Source organism: Patagioenas fasciata, chromosome 1 (genome assembly GCF_037038585.1).
Source record: "Patagioenas fasciata isolate bPatFas1 chromosome 1, bPatFas1.hap1, whole genome shotgun sequence".
Lineage (NCBI taxonomy): Eukaryota > Metazoa > Chordata > Aves > Columbiformes > Columbidae > Patagioenas > Patagioenas fasciata.
The window spans coordinates 836,094-855,009 of record NC_092520.1 but is presented as its reverse complement, the minus strand read 5'-3'; the positions used below and the strand labels follow the sequence as shown (position 1 = coordinate 855,009).

The following is an 18,916-nucleotide window of genomic DNA, read 5'->3' as shown; positions in this document are numbered from 1 at the left end:
GGGCATTGGAACAGGCTGCCCAGGGCAGTGCTGGAGTCACCATCCCTGGAGGGCTGGACAGACGGACAGGAGGTTCTCAGGACAGGGGGCAGTGCTGGGGGTGGGTTATGGTTGGAGTTGGTCATCTGGAAGGTCTCCTCCACCCCAGAGGCCTCTGACGCACAGCAGGGCTGGCAGCCCGCACTCGGGCGCCCTCGCTGTCCCCGCACTGACCCGGCCGCTTGTCCCCAGGTGCGGATGGCGCTGAAGAACGCGGAGAAGGAGCTGGAGTCCCACTGCAGCTGGGCTGCGCCCGAGGCCCTGCAGAAGTGGCTGCAGCTGACGCACGAGGTGGAGGTCCAGTACTACAACATCAAGAAGCAGAACGCGGAGAAGCAGCTGCTGGTGGCCAAGGAAGGGGTGAGAACTTCAGCGGCTTCTCCAGATCATCCCCTCGCAGCTGCGGGGAAAGGGTTGGGGAGTAAAGCCTGCACTTGGTTCCTCTTTACCTTCTTTATTTCCCTTTTAATGCCTTAAATTTGCTTTTTTTAAACAAAAGTGCAGAACGAACCTTCCCAGAGGTGTTAAGTAGGGGCTGAAAATGACAGCGAGCGTGGCGGCGCCGTCCGGTGGGCAGGTTTGGCACGGGTTAAGCGTGGTCCCCGCTCTGGGCTGGTTTCCATGCGCAGGCAGCACCGTTTTGCCGCGTGCTCGCGATCCGCGGCGATGGATCATTTCCGCACGCCCAACGTCAGCGCTGCCACCCGGGCCGCGCTGAGCCGCAGGGAGGCTCTTGGGACCCGTGTTTGTGGACACAGGCACCGCGGAGCAATCCTGCCCGCCTCCGTGTGTGTTTATACCGGACGTTTTAACACTCCGGTGGTTTTCCTTTTGCTGTGTCGGTCCTCGTAGCCACGTCCTGTAAATCACTGGGGCTGGGATGCAAAATGCTGCGTAGAGAGTTTAGTTTTGAATATACACCGTGCCACAAAGGGGAGGCTAAAAAACAACCCCTGAACATCAAACCTCCCCAAACCGTCCGCCTGGGGTATTAACGGTGTTCCTGTGGGAGCTTCCTCGTGGAAAAGACTTTAGGAGAGGCTTTAGGAAAGATCCATATGTGCATGACGCAGCTGGTTCAGTTCCTTCTGCCTCTTGGGAAAGGAGGAGGAGCATGGAGCCCCCAACCTAATGGAATTCATCACCTCTGCGTCAGCCAGGGAGCGTTCTCCAGCGCCCTGGGGAGCGTTCTCCAGCGCCCCGGGGAGCGTCCTCCAGCGCCTGGGGCAGCGTCCTCCAGCGCCCCGGGCAGCGTCCTCCAGCGCCCCGGGCAGTGTCCTCCAGCGCCCCGGGCAGCGTTCTCCAGTGCCCCGGGCAGCGTCCTCCAGCGCCCCGGGCAGCGTCCTCCAGCGCCCTGGGCAGCGTTCTCCAGCGCCCCAGGCAGCGTCCTCCAGCGCCCCAGGCAGCATCCTCCAGCGCCCCGGGCAGCATCCTTCAGCGCCCCGGGCAGCGTCCTCCAGCGCCCCGGGCAGCGTCCTCCAGCGCCCCGGGCAGCGTCCTCCAGTGCCCCGGGCAGCATCCTCCAGCGCCGCGGGCAGCGTCCTCCAGCGCCCTGGGCAGCGTTCTCCAGCACCCCGCCGGTGTGCAAGCAGCTGCAGGGCCTATTTCTGTCCCCGCAGGATGTTCCTGCCCTGGAGGAAGCGCCAGGTCCTCTTCCTCCCCTGACCCCTCTCTCTTTCTGTTGCCGTTGCAGGCTGAGAAAATCAAGAAGAAGCGAAACACCCTGTTCGGAACGTTTCACGTTGCGCACAGCTCCTCCCTAGATGACGTTGACCATAAAATCTTAACTGCCAAGTGAGTATCTGTTTAATATGTTCCCTCGTTTCTGTCCCTGTCACACGAGCGACCCTCAGCCCATCCGGCTGCTCTCGGCCTCATTTTGCTGAGCTTCGTTCTGTTGAGTTCCGGTAGCTGGGATCAGACCTGCTCCTTTCTTTAGTCAATAACCTTTGAATTTCACGTGTGTGAAACAAGAAGTGGGGGTTGTGTGGGGCGACTCAAGTCCCGTCGGAACGAGGGTTTGGGAGGCTGCGGTATTAAGTGATTATCCCTGGATATCCCAGTGGTTGGTGGGTTTATTCTAATTCCCGCATTCCTGGAAGCAGAATGAAAGATGTCTTAGGTATTAGGACACAAAGCTGAGCCATTAGACTCCCTGTTAGATGTTTTCTTCGTTCTTTCCCATCATTTTCACTGTTTGTCCCCATGCCCATGCAGGCGCTGAGCGAGGTGACACCAACGCTGTGGTTTCTCCTCGTTTCTCACCATTTCTCCCTGTTTGCCGCCCATATCCAGGCAGGCGCTGAGCGAGGTGACGGCGGCGCTGCGGGAGCGCCTGCACCGCTGGCAGCAGATCGAGCTGCTCTGCGGCTTCCAGATCGTCAACAACCCCGGCATCCACAGCCTGGCCTCGGCCCTCAACATCGACCCCGGCTGGATGGGCACCCCGCGCCCCAACCCCTCGCACTTCATCATGACCGACGACGTGGACGACCTGGACGAGGAGATCGTGTCCCCCATGTCCATGCAATGTAGGTGGCCGTCCCCGCCTTGGGGTGCCTTATAGTTGCTTTGGAAGTGACCAAAGACAAATTGCTGAGGTGTTAATGGGCAGGAGGGTCCATGAGTGCCAGAGCACCTCGATTGGAGCCTCTTAGTTCCAGCGGAAATAGGAATTTGTAGGTGTTGTCAGTCATTTAATCCTACATGTGCTGTTCTGTTCCACTCATGCAATCTTGGCATTTAGAGAAACAAACACACACCACAAAATGAACAAAAAAGGCATGAGCTACACTAAGGAAAGCGAGGAGGGTCCAGCTGGAGAACAGGAGCTGAGGGGAGACCTTCTGATCTCTGAACTGCCTGAAAGGAGCTTGGAGCCAGGGGGGTCGGGCTCTGCTCCCCAGGAACAAGCGCCAGGAGCAGAGGAAACGGCCTCAAGTTGCCCAGGGGAGGTTGAGGTTGGATGTGGGAACAATTTCTTCCCCAAGGGCTGTGGGGCATTGGAACAGGCTGCCCAGGGCAGTGCTGGAGTCACCATCCCTGGAGGGCTGGACAGATGGACAGGAGGTTCTCAAGACATGGGGCAGGGACGGGGTGGGTTATGGTTGGACTCGATTTTAAGGGCCTTTTCCAACCAAAGTGATTCTGTGATTCTATGAAAATGGACTTCATGGTCCCCTGAGCGCTTGTTTGGGCCATCGCAGCGCTTGAGGACACCAGGTTTCCTGGAGCAGAGGATGAACCCCAATGGCCATCGCCTGTGCGGGGGCTGCGGTCACCAGGGTGGGAGTTGTGTCCCCATGAGTGACTGCTCTGTGCAGAGTGCATCCGCTCCCGTAGGGAGGGACAGGGGTGCGTGATCCTGCTCCCATGAGCCCAGACAGCTCAGAGGAAGGGACTGAACTGATGGAAGTTGATGGAGCTGCTGGAGAGGGGCCAGAGGAGCCCCAGGAATGACCCGAGGCTGGAACAGCTCTGCTGGGGACAGGCTGAGAGAGCTGGGGTGTTCAGCTGGAGAAGAGAAGCTCCGGGAGACCTTAGGGCGAAATTCCTAGACTGAAAAGGGGCCCATAAGAAAGATGGGGACAGACTTTTGAGCAGGGCCTGTTGTGACAGGACAAGGGGTGATGGGTTAACCTAAAGGAGGGAGATTCAGACTGGACATGAGGAAGGAATTGTTGCCCTGAGGGTGGTGAGAGCCTGGCCCAGGTTGGGCAGAGAGGTGGTGGCTGAACCATCCCTGGAGACATCCCAGGCCAGGCTGGACGGGGCTCTGAGCACCCTGAGCTGGTGAAGATGTCCCTGTCATGGCAGGGGTGGCACTGGGGAGCTGGGGAGGTCCATTCAACCCAAACCAGCTGTGATTCTGTGAACCGGGGTCACCCTGTGCCTGTTGCTCTCTCGATCGCTGAGCTCTCTATTAAGCACAGGCTGCCTCATGCTCCTCGAACGCTCTGTGAATCAGCCCTGATTACCGTTCCCACGTCAAACTGACCCAGATTCGGCCTTGTTTGCCTCTAAAGAGCATTTTCCAAATCCGCTTTCCCATCCCCGACCACCGCGCAGGAGAACAGGAGCCGAGGAGCCGCTCTGGCCAGCGGTTCGGTGGCACCGGGAGCAGCTCGTGGCTCCAGCGGGGATCAGAGCCGGTGCTGGCAGCGCTGCCTGCTCAGATCTCCTTGGCTGCGTCACATCTGGGTCCCTTCCCAGCGGGGACCTCAGCCCAAGCCATTTTATCTGAGGAGGAGCGGGCGCAGAGGAGCCGTGGGCTGGCAGCCTGTGCTGCAGGAGATGCCCTGGCAGCCATCGCCGTTTCTCCCTCGGCTTTTGGGGCTGTGGGGCGATGCTGTGAGGGCCTGGAGGAGAGTGAGGGCATGGGGCAGAGCACCAGGGCTGGGGAGACCCTGGTGTGTTAAGCAGGATGAACAGGGGGGTCTGCACGTTCCCAGCAAACGAGGGGGTTGGAGCAGGGGGTTGAGGGGTTGGGTGGGTGCAGGGAGAGCTCAAAGCACCAGAGATGACGGTGTCCTGGTTACTCTGTGATCGTCAGTTACCCTTAGAAACCAAGCCAGGCACATCCAGGAAAACCATGTGAAGGGGGTTGGATCCAGGGGGGTCGGGCTCTGCTCCCCAGGAACAAGCGCCAGGAGCAGAGGAAACGGCCTCAAGTTGCGCCAGGGGAGGTTGAGGTTGGATGTGGGAACAATTTCTTCCCCAAAGGGCTGTGGGGCATTGGAACAGGCTGCCCAGGGCAGTGCTGGAGTCACCAGCCCTGGAGGGCTGGACAGACGGACAGGAGGTTCTCAGGACATGGGGCAGTGCCTGGGGGTGGGGAACGGGTGGATTCGATGATCTTGGGGGGCTTTCCCAACCAAAACGATTCTGTGATTCTTTGTGCCCTACTTGACAGACCTGGAGTGACATTTTTGCACCTGGAGTTCCCTCGGTCCGGTGATGGGTGACAATCCTGTCCCCTCCCGTCCCCGCTGCCCCTGTGGGTGACAGCGGTGTCACCGCACCCAGGCCCCCAGGCACGGGCCGTTTCCCGTTCCCGGGGGTTTCCTTTCTCCGTGCCCCTGCTCGCAGTAACCGTCCCTTTTCTCTCTCCCGCCCGTCCCGTCCGCCCCAGACGCCGCCTGGCTGTTCGGGCGCAGGTTCAGTGACCGCTCGTCCCTGTCCTCGGAGGACCAGTCCCTCTGGAAATACCCCGGTTTGCTTCTCTTCAATTCTATAGTTTTTTTTTGTTCTACCCTCTGCCCTTTTTTTCTGGACTAAAAAACACATCCACAAATCTTCCGACTTTCTGGCACGGAGGACTAATGACCGCGCGTCTCTTCACTGAGCCATCGGCATCTTTACTAACCCGGGAAGGTCTGGCGGGATGAAGAATCGCAGCTCGCTGTAGCTCTCATGTGCTCGGGGCTTCTGCTTTTCCAGAAGAAGCCGCAGTTACGGAGCCTGGGGGGTCGTTTTTACCCCTGAGGTGGAGATTGAAGGGCTGGGGCGGGCCGGCAGGCGGTGTCGATGTTCCCTCGCCCATCCCGCCTCTGCAGGCTTTGCTGAGCCCGACCCGTCCGTCCCGCGGTGGCTGCTGCCCCGGCCGTGCCTTTTGTCCCTCAGCGTCCCTAAGTGAATCCAAATCAAGTCGCCTGTTGCTGCCAGGGCCGTGGGGGCGCACCCCGAGCCTCCCATTTTCGGCTGGAACCCGTCCCTCGGTGCAGCGTCCCGGGGCGCAGGGACGAGCCCGTGTGAGCTGGTGAGGGCTGGTCCTGCTCCAGGTGACATCGGTGCCCCCAGAGCTGCGCTGGGGCTGTGCAAGGCGAGGTCTGGGCCCTTAGTCCTGGGCTTAGTGCCGGCCAAGCTGCGCAGGAGAGCGCAAAGGGGTCAGGCTGGGAAAGGAGGAAAAACAAAACCAGTCCCTTAGGGCTGAAAAGCAAGAGGAGGAGAAACCCGTGGCAGAATCCCCAACCCCCAGTTGTTATTGTGCAGAGCTGGGGTCCCCGTGAGCCCCCTAGGGTCACACCAGCAGGGCTGGACCAGCCCCAGCTCTGCCCAGGGACACTCGCCCCCTTGTCCTGGGTCCGTGCCAGCTCGGGACACCCCTGATTCTGGTCCCGTGGTGCCCGAGCCGCCGCGGTTGGATCCCCAGCACATCTGTGGTTCCCAGCCGCAGGTTTTTGTAGCAGCGACCCGCTGGTTCTTCCATTCCCGAAGGAGCTCTCCTCCACTCCATCTCCGCTTTCCTGCCTGTTCACCCTTTTAACCCGGTTCACATCTCTTTCTTACGCAAAATCCTGAAGGATCCTGAACACCTTATCTCCTGCAAACGGAGGAACACCTGGGGTGGCAGTTTGGGGGTTCAGCACAGCCCGCCGGGCGTTGCCCTTTGTGTTCCCCTTCCTCCGCCCCATGGGCGGGACGTGCAGGGTCCCCGTGGGGGCGCAGGAGCCTCTGTGGGCGAACCCCGGCTCGGTCGCTGTGGGTGTCGTGGGCTCAGTGCCTCTTACCTGCGGGTGAGACTCCTTGGCCAGAAAGATCATTATGATCTTTACAAGCCGTTAATTAGCCGGCGACAGGGCACTCAGGGAGGCAGCCCAGGTTGTTTCTCCGAACCCGGATGAATTAGCAATTAGAGAAAAATATCCTTTCCAGTGGAGCGTCTCTTTGGTGGGGAAGCTGGCTGGGGACAGGTGGCAGCGTTTGGGGACAGGTGGCAGCGTTTGGGGCCAGAGCTGCGACTCCAGGCGTGGATTGGTGAGGAGAACCTTTGCCAGCCCAGTGTCACGGTCACCGCACACCCTGCCCCGCAGGCGAGGCCGGGAGGTTTCTGCACCTTCACCAAAGCTTTCGGGTGCCTGGCCAGAGCGTGCAGCTCTCGTTCAGCTCTGCTGCCCGTCCTGTGCCCGCTCGGGAGCCGCACGGGCCAGCACCGGGTGCCGGAGCAGAGCCGAGCGCTGCGATGGAGCTCACCACGCCTGAACCCACCACCCAGGCTCCTTCCGCAGGCCGTGTGCCTGGGCACAGGGTGGCTCAGTTTGGAGTGTCCTGTGCGGGGACAGCAGCTGGACTCGGTGATCCCTGTGGGTCCCTTCCAGCTCAGGACGTTCCATGGTTTGGGTGTCTGCGCTGGGATGAAGTGAATCATGCCCTGAAAGCACCGGCGCCCTCCCAGTCGCTGCCAAGGAGCCCGGGGGGCTGCGGCGTTACTGGGTGAATCACGCAGCAAGATGCTCAGATAAGGTGTTCAGGGAGCAGCTCCGTCAGGAACGTCACAGCCGTTTTCCACGGGCTGGGCTTTAATCGAGCATGTTGAGCAGCAGCACCAGCTTAACGCTTCTTCTGCATTAAACCAGCGTAACTTCGAGCGCACGGTGGGGTGGCTGCAGCAGCCTGGGGACAGCAGGCGTGGTGCCGCGGTGCCTGGTTCTGGTGGGGTGACAGCTTCACCGCGGTGCCTGGCGCTGGTGGGGTGACAGCTTCACCGCGGTGCCTGGCGCTGGTGGGGTGACAGCTTCACCATGGTGCCTGGTGCTGCAGGGTGACAGCTTCACCACGGTGCCTGGCACTGGGGGAGGTGACAGCTTCACCACGGTGCCTGGTGCTGGGGGGTGACAGCTTCACCACGGTGCCTGGCGCTGGGGGGTGACAGCTTCACCGCGGTGCCTGGCACTGGGGGGTGACAGCATCACCGCGGTGCCTCGACGTGCAGCCCCTTCCGCCCGCCTCAGCGTGTCCCCTCTCTCTCGTTGCAGCTCCCGCCTTGCCCAGCAGCGTTCGCCAGCGCCTGGTGGACCCACAGCACGGCCACGGATCGCAGAGGTTGGTAGAGAGTTACGTGCAAGGCCAGAATGAGTCGGGCCAGGCCGCCCCGCACCGGGCGGGCAGAGTCTCCCTGCGGCGGATGCACAGCCTCTCCGGACAGTCGTTCAGTTCCGAGCTGCCCGGCGCCAGCCCGTCATCCACCGCCGCCTCCTCCACCTCTTGCTCCTCATCCACCGCGTCTGCTCCTGCTTGCCATGTCCACCCTGTCTATTACCATCACACCACCTCCTCTTATCTCCTCCAGACGGACTCCGTCCCCGACCTGCCCCCTCCTGATGTCACCTCTGGAGTTCGCTGTCGCACTGAGAGCTCGGGGTATTTCGCTCTTTCTTTTCTAGCTGCCTCCTGCCTGCCGGGGCTCAGGGCTGCTGCTCGCTCGGCTGCTCCTTCTCCTCCTACATTCCTCGTGCCCTTTTGTTCCTTTCGTTTCACATTTATCCACACATTTGTTTCCTCAGCCGCTCTCCCCTGCCGCTGACCCCTCTCAACCACCCATTCCCATATTTGCCAACTCAGTGGGGGTATAAACCGAGGAGGTGCTGGTTGTCTCACGGTAGCCAAGCAAATGAGGGTTCCTGGGCGCTCGGTTGTCGCTAAATTAGTCTTTGCTTGGGTGGTGTGCCCATGAGAACAAAGGTGACACAGCGAATCAAGGCAGCACTGACCTTGTTTGAAGCCTCGACTGATCTGGTGTCTCCCCAGCGACCCGAGGGGCAGATTCTGTGCGATGGTGTCAGTGCTGCTGCAGGGCCTGGGGTTTGTGCTGCTTTTGAGAGGTGGCAAAGAGCCGCATTCAGGAATTGGGTGTCAGGGGGACTCTCTGCCCCGCTTTGTCCAGCGCTGAGGTCTGGTTGTGTTTTGGCTGAGGAACATCTGAGCAATGAGCGAGGAGGGAGCTGCAGCTTCCCAGTGCAGGTCACTGGTTGGACAGACGGACGCGAGGTTCTCAGGACATGCGCAGTGCCAGGGCTGGGGAACAGGTGGGCTCCATGATCTTGAGGGGCTTTTCCAACCAAAATGACTGCGATTTTATGTTCTTCAGGAGCTTTATCCCGAACGAGTCCTCGGGGCTCCTCTGTGGATGTGCCCAGCTCCAGGGTGTCGTTTGAGCTTGTGTCCGTCCCGTGGTTGGCTTAAACCCGGTCTAAGGGGTGTGTGGTCTGTAGTTCAGGGAGCTGCCTGTGCTGGGGCTGAACCGCAACATCTCCCTTCATCAAGTTCAAACAGTCTCCTTGTCCTCGGCGTTGGGGACCAGAGCGAGCGGCCGTAAACGTGCCTGTGAGCCCCAGGCAGGCTCTGCAGTGCGGGGATGGGGAAACCAGCGCCCCTGCTCTACAACCGGCAATTAAAGAGCAACAGCGTGCTTCATTTACTAATGTTTGCTTTGGGATGCTGAGAAGCGCCACAATTAAAATGTAGATTAATTATTGCCGGTTGCGGTTTGGCTGCAGCTGTGCTGGTCTGGCCGGTAGCAGCCGGGGACACTTGAGCGTGGCACAGTCCCCGTTTTCCGCTCAAAACCAGCCCTATAAACATGGGGTTTTTCCTGTGAGACACAAATTGCTGCCCCGGTCCTGCAGAGTCCTGCAGAGGGAAAGGTGGGATCCCAGTTAGAACAGGAGCGGCGCTGGGAGCTCGTTAGCGAGAATAACGGGGTTAATCCGCCCCAGCAGGTGTCAGAACCCAATGGTCGCCCTTCACCCCTTCCTGTAGCAAAGAGCATCTGTGGGTGCAGGACACTCAATGGGGTTTTGCAGAGTGAGAGCTTTGCACCCGAGGTTTGCTCCGAAATCCATCTCCATCCATCCCCCCTTCATTGCAGAAAGCGGAAAGGAAGAACCGGGCACCCAAATCTGTTCTTACGTTGTTGCTTTTAATTCTTTAGCCAACCGCCTCGTTAGCAGGGCCTGCTCAGATGCATCGCCGAGGCACCCATGCATTATCGCTCCTTCTCTCCCACACAACCAGCTGGGAAGGGCTTTCCAGGGAGGCATTGCCGAGGACACAAACGGACCCCCCAAATTCCTGCCTCCTGCCCCCCCCAGTGTTACCTTGGGCGCTCTGGGCTCTGGCGGCTTTGGCCTTTGTGTCCAGCTGATGCTGGCAAGACCTCCCGCAAAACTTCATCTCAAGCGGCCGTTCCCCCGGGAAGGGCTCGGGGGTGACCCCGTCGGGAGCTGCTCTGGGGCCGGGGACTCGTCCTCGTCACCTCCTCACTCTCTGCTTCTCTTTTGCAATCGGCTTCAGAGGATCCGGTGCAGATCAGGTCAGAGCCGCTGGGGTTTGGAGGGCTGACGTGTGGTTCTTAACGCTAACGGAGGGGTCGGGGGGCGGCGGGTGCTGCTGCGCAGGGGTTCGTGCCGCCCGTGCCGAGGACAGACCCGCGGGCACGGGAGGTGACGGGCACAGCGGGCACAGCGGCGCAGGAGGGATTCACCGCTCCGGGCAGGCGCAGGGAGGAACGCCTGCGGGGTTCGGGTCACAGGGCACAGCAGAGTGATACACGGGGGATTTGGTTGTGGTGCCACAGGCTGAGTGGGTATATAATGTATAGCCCTGCAGCTCTGGGTGTGTAACGTATAGTCCTGCAGCTCTGGGTGTGTAACATACAGCCCTGCAGCTCTGGGTGTGTAACGTATAGTCCTGCAGCTCTGGGTGTGTAACATACAGCCCTGCAGCTGTGGGTGTAGAACATATAGCCCTGCAGCTCTGGGTATAGAACATATAGCCCTGCAGCTCTGGGTATAGAACATATAGCCCTGCAACTGTGGGTGTGTAACATACAGCCCTGCAGCTCTGGGTGTGTAACGTATAGCCCTGCAGCTCTAGGTATAGAACATATAGCCCTGCAGCTCTGTGTGTGTAACATATTGTCCTGCAGCTCTGGTTGTGTAACATACAGCCCTGCAGCTGTGGGTGTGTAATGTATAGCCCAGCAGCTCTGGGTATAGAACGTATAGCCCTGCAGCTCTGGGTGTGTAACATATAGTCCTGCAGCTGTGGGTGTGTAACGTATAGTCCTGCAGCTGTGGGTATAGAACATATAGCCCTGCAGCTGTGGGTATATAACGTATAGCCCTGCAGCTCTGGGTGTGTAACATATAGCCCTGCAGCTCTGGGTGTATAATGTGTAGCCCTGCAGCTCTGGGTGTGTAACATATAGTCCTGCAGCTGTGGGTATATAATGTATAGCCCTGCAGCTCTGGGTGTGTAACGTATAGCCCTGCAGCTCTGGGTATATAACATGTAGCCCTGCAGCTCTGGGTGTATCATGTATAGCCCTGCAGGGAGCGGTGGAGGCAGCAGAGCCTGGTTGAGGCTGGTAGACCCAGCTTTAGTGTCAGCCGCCCTTAAGCCGCTCCCAGGCGTCCCCAGAGCCCGGGCGCAGGCAGCAGGACCCCGGCGCAGGTCGCTCACCGGGCTGCAGAGCTGAGCAGAAATGAACCTTTGTTCTCTCTCCTCCCTCATCCCCCGTTCCCCACCCTCTTTCTTCACTCCACGCTTCGCTCTCTGCTGCTTTTATTCGCCAAGCCCATCCCCATTTTCTCGCCCCTCACCGCGGCGTTGGGTTCGGGTTCCCGGGGCGGCACCGCGGGTGAGAGGCGGGGGATCGGCGGCAGCGCTCGCGCCCCGCGGCTCGGCCTGCGGGCAGTGCGAGTGCCTGAATGTGCCCACGAGGAAGCGGCGAACCCTGCGGCAGCGCCAGAGCCGGGGACCAGGCACCGGTGTTTCCACGCTCAGCCGCTGCGCTGAGGTTGCGGGAGCGATGAGCGTTGGGAGCTCTGGCTGCACCGCGGGAGCGTTTCCCGGTACCGTGGGGCGGCTGGAAAACGTGCCGTCCCCTCGCGTGAGCCGTGGGGGTCCCGTGCGGGGACACGCGCTGCACTCTGGTCCTGGGGGTCCCTTCGTTCTGTGGTTCAGGAGCAGAAGCCTCACGAACATCAGGGACACGGACCAGCCCGCCCGGGCTGCGCCTCGCCGAGGGGACCGCGCTGTCCTGGCCGCGTCCCTGCCCTCTTGTCCCAGCCCTGGGCTTGGGAGTGTCCCCTCCGCTGTCCCCTCCTCCTTGCTCCATCCGGCACAACCAGTGTGTGCCGAGGGGGTCGTGTCCCCAGGGCCACCCCCGCTGGGTGACCAGAAAGGCTCATTTTGAGTTGAGAAGGTCCCAGCGACACATTCCAGCTGCTGCTGTTCAGTTCTGGAAATCGGCCCCCATCCTTGGGTCCCTCTCGGCGTGGCCCCGAATGTCCTGCTCCCTCGTTGGGCAGGGGGTCCGTGGCCCAGCAGCCCCCGGGTTGTCCCCAGCATGGCCGGTGCTGCCGTGTGGGGTTTCCCCACCCGCCGCTGCCGTGCCACCAGTGCCAGAATCACCGTGTCCTGCCCCACGCTGCGGGAACGTGTTCCGGAGTTACAGCCGGATGGATTCTGAGAAACACGGGTTTGCACAGCGCCCTGGGACGTCTGACAGGTGTGTGTGCTCGTGGGCTGGATCGGCCCCGGCAGAGCCCTCTGGACAGCAGGGCAGGGAGAAGAAATTGTCCAACAATTGCAGCACGGAGGGGTCGGGCTCTGCTGCCCAGGAGCAAGCGCCAGGAGCAGAGGAAACGGCCTCAAGTTGCCCAGGGGAGGTTGAGGTTGGATGTGGGAACAATTTCTTCCCCAGAGGGCTGTGGGGCATTGGAACAGGCTGCCCAGGGCAGTGCTGGAGTCACCGACCCTGGAGGGCTGGACAGACGGACAGGAGGTTCTCAGGACAGGGGGCAGGGACAGGGCTGGGTTATGGTTGGACTCGATGAGCTCGAGGGGCTTTTCCAACCAAAATGATCGTGTGATGAGCAACGTTGGACCCAGCACAGCGACGATCACCTGCCCCGGGACACGGTGACAGCCACACCTGCAGTGCAGGTGACCCCACACACCCACCCCCGATGCGCAGGGACCCTCCATGGGGTGACAGGTCGGTAGGAGACGCGGTGGCCGTGGTGAGCGCCAAGGAGCCGCCATCGCCATCCCCGGATCAGGTTCCGGGGAGGAGAATCCTCCCAACCAGAGGACGTTTCTCCATCTCCTGCCGTCATTTTCTCCATGAGCGGCCACATTGCTTTTGTCTCCTGCATCTGAAGCTGCAGGACCTTGAGCACAGGGAAGCTCAGCAGCCGGTCCCCGAGCTCACAGGCGTTTCAGATCCCAGCAGGGGAAACACCTTCACAAATAGGGCGGTTTTTAAGTTACCTTGGCTCATTTTTCTTCCTGTATTTGCTATTATATCAGGGTTTTTTAAACAGGTTTAATTCACTGACCCCCCTCGGATACCTTTGTTGTTACGGCAGCCAGGAGAGAGGCTGGGTTGGTTTTTGTCGGAAAAGAACATGAATCGGTGGAGTTTTAACGCTGAGGTTCCAGCAAACAGGTGTTGTGGTGCGGTGCACAGCGTCCGCACGGCGCTCAGCCCCTTCGCCAGGGCACGGCCCCACGGGTGCTCTGCTCCTGATGGCCCCACGGGTGCTCTGCTCTTCCAGCCCCGTGGGTTCTCTGCTCTTCCAGCCCCGTGGGTTCTCTGCTCTTCCAGCCCCACGGGTGCTCTGCTCTTACATCCCCACGGGTTCTCTGCTCTTCCAGGCCCATGGGTGCTCTGCTCTTCCGGCCCCACGGGTGCTCTGCTCTTACAGCCCCACGGGTGCTCTGCTCCTCAGCACCATCCTGCCCGAGAATCAAGAGACACAGCTGGTTTGGGTTGGAGGGACCTTCAGAACCCCCCCAGTCCCCCTGCCATGACAGGGACATCTTCACCAGCTCAGGGTGCTCAGAGCCCCGTCCAGCCTGGCCTGGGATGTCTCCAGGGATGGTTCAGCCACCACCTCTCTGCCCAACCTGGGCCAGGCTCTCACCACCCTCAGGGCAACAATTTCTTCCTCATGTCCAGCCTGAATCTCCCTCCTTCAGTTTAACCCATCACCCCTTGTCCTGTCACAACAGCCCCTGCTCTAAAGTCTGTCCCCATCTTTCTCATGGGCCCCTTTTCAGTCCGGAAAGGCCACACTAAGGTCTCCCGGAGCTTCTCTTCTCCAGCTGAACACCCCAGCTCTCTCACCTGTCCCCAGCAGAGCTGTTCCAGCCTCGGGTCATCCCTGGGGCTCCTCTGGCCCCTGCAGGGCTGGTGCCACGTGGCCAAAATCCGCTTTGTTTTCGTGGGAAGGAAGCACGTTCCAGGTATCCATGGATGAACCAAACCCTGAGAGCTCCCGTCCAGCCCGGCCCGGCCTCGCGGCGTCTCTCTGGACAGCAGATCCGTGGCTGTGCCACCTTCTCTCGGCAGAGGTGCCACGGTGACCATCCTGGCAGAAGCTCCCGCTTTGCAGGGGTGGGAAGCACCGGCACGGACCAGAAACGCCGTGGAAGAGCTGGAGAGTCCTGTAGAAGAGTTGGGTTGTCAGGGTTGCCATCACATCCTCTGCATTCACCATGGCAGCCTGAGGTCTGAGCCCCCGCGCTGCGGCGCTGCCATCGCTGTCACCTCTCGGGAGGTCCCTCCAAAACACTCCCTAAACATCCTCGAGGATTTAAACGCGCTTTCCCCCATATGGAGCTGCTAAGCGAGGGCTCAGGTTCATTCAGTGGGTTTTATTAGAAAATACCCACGTTACCATTGTGGAGGGTGATGGTCTGAGCATCTCTCCTGCCTTTCGCAAGCGCCCTGTGCCGGTCCGGCGGTACTGGGTGACACTGTTTGTTGCTGCCATCACTTTTCCTGAGCATCTTCCCAATTGGGACATCTTACGGACCAGCTCCACAGGGAGCGTCTCCAAACGGCGCTGTTACCGCTGCCGGCACGGTACGAGGCCCCGGGGGCTCCTGGTGGGCTGCGCGGTGGCTTTGGTGCTGGGGAGCACCTCCCGCCTCTCACCCCTTCCGCTCCTCCTCGCTCATTTCTGTCCGTCCGCCTCTCCCATTCTGCATTTCCCGCCTGCAGCCGCTGCAGACCCTGGGTTAGGGGCAGGGCCGGGTCCCCTCGCAGTCCCCGTCCCGCGATGCCGGGGTGTCCCAGGCAGGGTGACAGCGGGTGACGGCGCGGCTGTGGCTTTGGGCAGGGGACAAGCTGTGACCTCCCACTTCTCCCTCCCTCCTGCCCCCCATTCCCCGCTCCTGAAAGGATCCAGGAGCTCCCCGGGCGGGTGGTGGCAATGACACCGTTACAGGGCACATGGGGCCGGTGGCACAAACCGCTGTGCGGCACAACCGCGGGCAGCACCGGCGCTCGGCTCCGGGACAGCCCGACGCCGCTTCCTCCCTCGGGATCCGGGGTTTGCAGCAGCCCCGCCGGGAAAACGGGAGATGGTGGTTTTGGTGCCTCCTGTTTGCACACGTGGGTCTGGCCGGGGAGCGCGGAGCCCGTGCTGGAGCCGCCAGTCCTGCAGCGACACGGGCTCCGCTCCCCCAGCCGCGCCGGTTGTGGGGTGCGGGTGATGCCCTGGGCTCCCTGGCCCAGCTCCAGGGTCACAGGAAGGATGGGGCTGGCAGGGGTGCGCTCCACGGAGCCACAGGGCCTGCTCCAGGGCCACCGGTGGCCACGGGACCCGCGGCCGATGCCTTTGAACCCCCGAGCTGAGAGCTGAGCACTTGCTGCTGCCGGGACCGGGGCCTCGGCCCTCTGGGTCTGCCCCTGTGGCCATTGCTTGCCCGCCATGGCCAGTGCTTCCCCATGGCCAGTGCTTCCCCATGGCCAGTGCTTCCCCCATGGCCAGTGCTTCCCCCCATGTGGCCAGTGCTCCCCCTCCATGGCCGCTGCTTCCCCTCCCATGGCCAGTGCTCGCCCTCCATGGCCAGTGCTTCCCCCCATGTGGCCAGTGCTCCCCCTCCATGGCCGCTGCTTCCCCTCCCATGGCCAGTGCTCCCCCTCCATAGCCAGTTCTTCCCCCACTATGGCCACTGCTCCCCCCTTGGCCAGTGCTTCCCCCCATGTGGCCAGTGCTCCCCTTCCATGGCTGGTTCTTCCCCCATCATGGCCACTGCTTCCTCCCACCATGGTCAGTGCTTCCGCCCATGGCCAGTGCTTCTCCGCCATGGCCACTGCTCCCCCCATGGCCAGTGTTTTCCCCGCCATGGCCACTGCTTGCCCGCCATGGCCACAGCTCCCCCCATGGCCAGTGCTTGCCCCGGGCCCACAGCCGCCGCAGCGCGCTTTGGCCGAGGGGCTGCGCTTGCAGGGGAGGCAGCGTGGGGGTCGCTTTGCCCCCCGAGCTGGGTTGTTGGCGCTGGGGATGATCCCCCCGTCCCCGGGGGTGCCCGTGTCCCCGTCCCAGGGTCCCCGTTGCTCTGCCGTGGGGAGCAGAGCCGGCGGGCGATGGGGCAGCGGGACCGTGTCCGCTCCTCTGCTGCTCCCCAGCGCAGACCGGGGCTGCCCGGGGGGTCCCCGCCCGTCCTGTCCCCTTGTCCCCCCTCAGCTGCTGCGTCCCCGTCCCCGCTAACGAGCCCTCTCTCGCCGCAGAGACTTAACGCGCTGCGACTCCGACTCGTCCATCCCGCCCCCGAGCGAGCACCAGCGTGTCCCCAGCTCTGCGCCCAAGCTGCTGGCGGCCCGGCCCACGCTGCTGACCCGCTCCATGGAGGAGGCTGCCCCCGGCCACCCGGCCAGCGCGCCCACCCCCAACGGCGCCAGCCGCCCGGGGGACCCCCACGCGCCAGGGGCTTTGCCGGAGCGGCCGCCCGAGAGCCCCATGGTGATGAAGAAGATGATGATGGTGAACCACGGCATGGAGAAGTCCTCCAGCCTGGGGGAGATCAGCCACCCGGCGGGCGGCAGGCACAGCCACTCGGATTCATCCCGCTCGCACAGCCCCAGCTCCACCGACCCCGACACCCCCTCCCCGATCTCTGACGGCCGGCCCGGCGGCGCCAAGAGCACCCGCATCCCGCAGCTGGCGGCCAAGAAGAGCCCGGGGGACGAGGACAGCAGCCTGACGGGCGACGAGGTCGACCTCGGCCAGAGCAAGAAAAAGTTCCCCCTAAAGATCTTCAAGAAGCCCAAGAAGTAGCGAGAGGAGGGGGACGAGGAGAACCCGCCGAGCGCGGCCGGCAGGGGGGACCCCGCGCGGACCCCGCGCCCCCGGCCCCGCGGTGCCGCCGGCCCCACCGCCGCCTCCCCCACCGCCGGCAGCGGGAGGAGCTATTTAAACTTATTTATTTCCTGATTTCTGAGAAACAAAATAAAGAAGACGAGCGCTCCCCCCGAGGCCGGCCCTTCCTCCCGCCCGCCCGCCGCGGCCCCGGCTTCGCTGCGCATGGCTTCAGTTACTCCTGCCTCCGCTCGGCCTCACCGCACCTGGGTTTGGTTTCAACGTGGTTTTGTTTTCTTATTTTATTTTTTTTTATTATTTTTATTATATTTTCTTTCTCCTTCCCGGTTCTCCTGGCTCTTCCAGCTCGTGCGCAGGCCGGGTGGAAGGTCGGGGGGCGCAGCGCGCTGCCCGCTCGCCCCTCGGGGTGACGCGGGTGCCGGCGTTGGGGGCGCACGGTTCTCCAGTTGCTTTTCTCCCCCCGGCCCCGTTGCTGTGGCGGTTCGGGGGGTCCCTGGTTGTGCGCTCTTGATGACAAGAGCAGGTGACGGCCCTCGGGGGTCCTGCCCCCACCGGTACTCGCGCATCCCGGAGCTCTGCCCACGGCCCCACTGCTGCGTGGGGGGACGGGGGTGCCCCTCATCTGCCCCCCGTGCTGTGCCGGGAGCAGCACCGGTGTCTTGGGGGGTTGTGGGGCCCCCGGAGCTGTGGGGGGAGCGGGGCTGCGGCTGCTCCCCCAAACCTGGGCGGCTCAGAGTGGGGACAGGGGTGATGGGGGACACGGGGCGCTGGGGGCTGAGCTGTGTCCCCATGGGGCAGGCTGGGACAGGGCGTTTGGGCACCGGGGGACAGGCTGAAAATGTCCGTCCCCCAAATCCGGGGGTGTCCGGCTGGGGGCTCTGTGCCCTCCCCACGGACCAGGGGGATGCGGGGGGGACAGAGGGGGTCCTGTCCTGCTCAGGGCCCTTGTCACCGTGTGCTGCTCCCATCACAGTGGGACAAGCCCTGCTCCACGGGGTCACCTGTCCCCAGGGGTGACCCAAGGACAACCCCTGCCCCCCAGCACAGCCCTGCAGCCCCCAGCACCAGGGCCGGCAGAGGAGTCCTCCAGCCCCCCCATGTCCCCCAAACCCGCTGCCTGTCACACCAGGACCCCCAGAGCTGTCCCCAAGCTCGGGGTCCCTGTCCTGCCGCCCCCTCCATCCCAAGCCCCCGGGAGCTGCCCCGGGGGGATGCACAGGGAGGGAGAGGAGGCCGAGCGGGGCGTGGGGCCCGAGGGACGCACACGTGGATGTGGACGCACACGTGGATGTGGACGCACACGTGGACGTGGGCGCACAGGAGGGGCCAGGACGGTGTGTTCTGTTCTGCGCTGTTCTGTTCGTAGGTGGTAGTTTGACAATTGCACTCTTGCTTTAGATAAGTGAACAGTTCTCTCCATGACTAAGTGCCTGCGTTTCCCCAGGCGGGGAGGGGACACGGACACCCCTGGAAGGGGACACGGACACCCCGGCACTGCGGGCAGGGGACACAGACACCCCGGGCAGGGGACACGGACACCCTGTCACCGCAGGCAGGGGACACGGACACCCCTGCAAGGGGACACGGACACCCCGGCACTGCGGGCAGGGGACGTGGACACCCTGGGCGGGGGACACAGGGGCTGCTGGGGCGGGGGTCCGGGGGGAGCCGGGCGCTGCTTGCGGTGGCGGGGCCGTGTGGATGCTGCAGGAGACGGGGCTGGGGATCCACCGACCGGTGACGCATCTGCCAACTCTGGAGGGTTTTTTTGGGGGGTGGGGGTCATTTCATAAATCTTTTCAATCCAATAAAGCATGTAGTCTATTTTACGAGCTGGCGGCTGCTGCTCAATCCTTCCAGCCCTTCCCGGGCTGCAGCTGGGGGGGTCTCTCTGGGGACCGTCCCCCAGCCTGGCCAGTGACGGGGGGACAGACGGACACAGCAGAGCCCCCTGTCCCGCAGGGTCTGGGGCTTACACT

General features: G+C 62.3%; 1 protein-coding gene across 11 annotated transcripts in view; it reads left to right on the top strand.

Moving 5' to 3' along the window:
• Positions 1-18,769, top strand: part of STIM1 (stromal interaction molecule 1) — a 96,055-nt gene extending 77,286 nt beyond the window's left edge. For 2 of the 11 annotated variants that reach the window (XM_065834154.2, XM_071807968.1), the window contains 6 exons: positions 232-399; positions 1,733-1,833; positions 2,335-2,570; positions 5,171-5,251; positions 7,794-8,178; positions 16,349-18,769. In XM_065834154.2, the coding sequence (XP_065690226.1) occupies positions 232-399; positions 1,733-1,833; positions 2,335-2,570; positions 5,171-5,251; positions 7,794-8,178; positions 16,349-16,895 (1,518 nt within the window). In that variant the 3' untranslated portion in view covers positions 16,896-18,769. Of the gene's footprint in view, positions 1-231; positions 400-1,732; positions 1,834-2,334; positions 2,571-3,381; positions 3,668-5,170; positions 5,252-7,793; positions 8,179-10,110; positions 10,130-16,348 lie in introns of those variants that run through there. The other 9 variants (XM_065834200.2, XM_065834191.2, XM_071808224.1 and 6 more) reach the window with 8 other exon arrangements.
• The last annotated feature ends 147 nt before the right edge of the window (positions 18,770-18,916 follow it).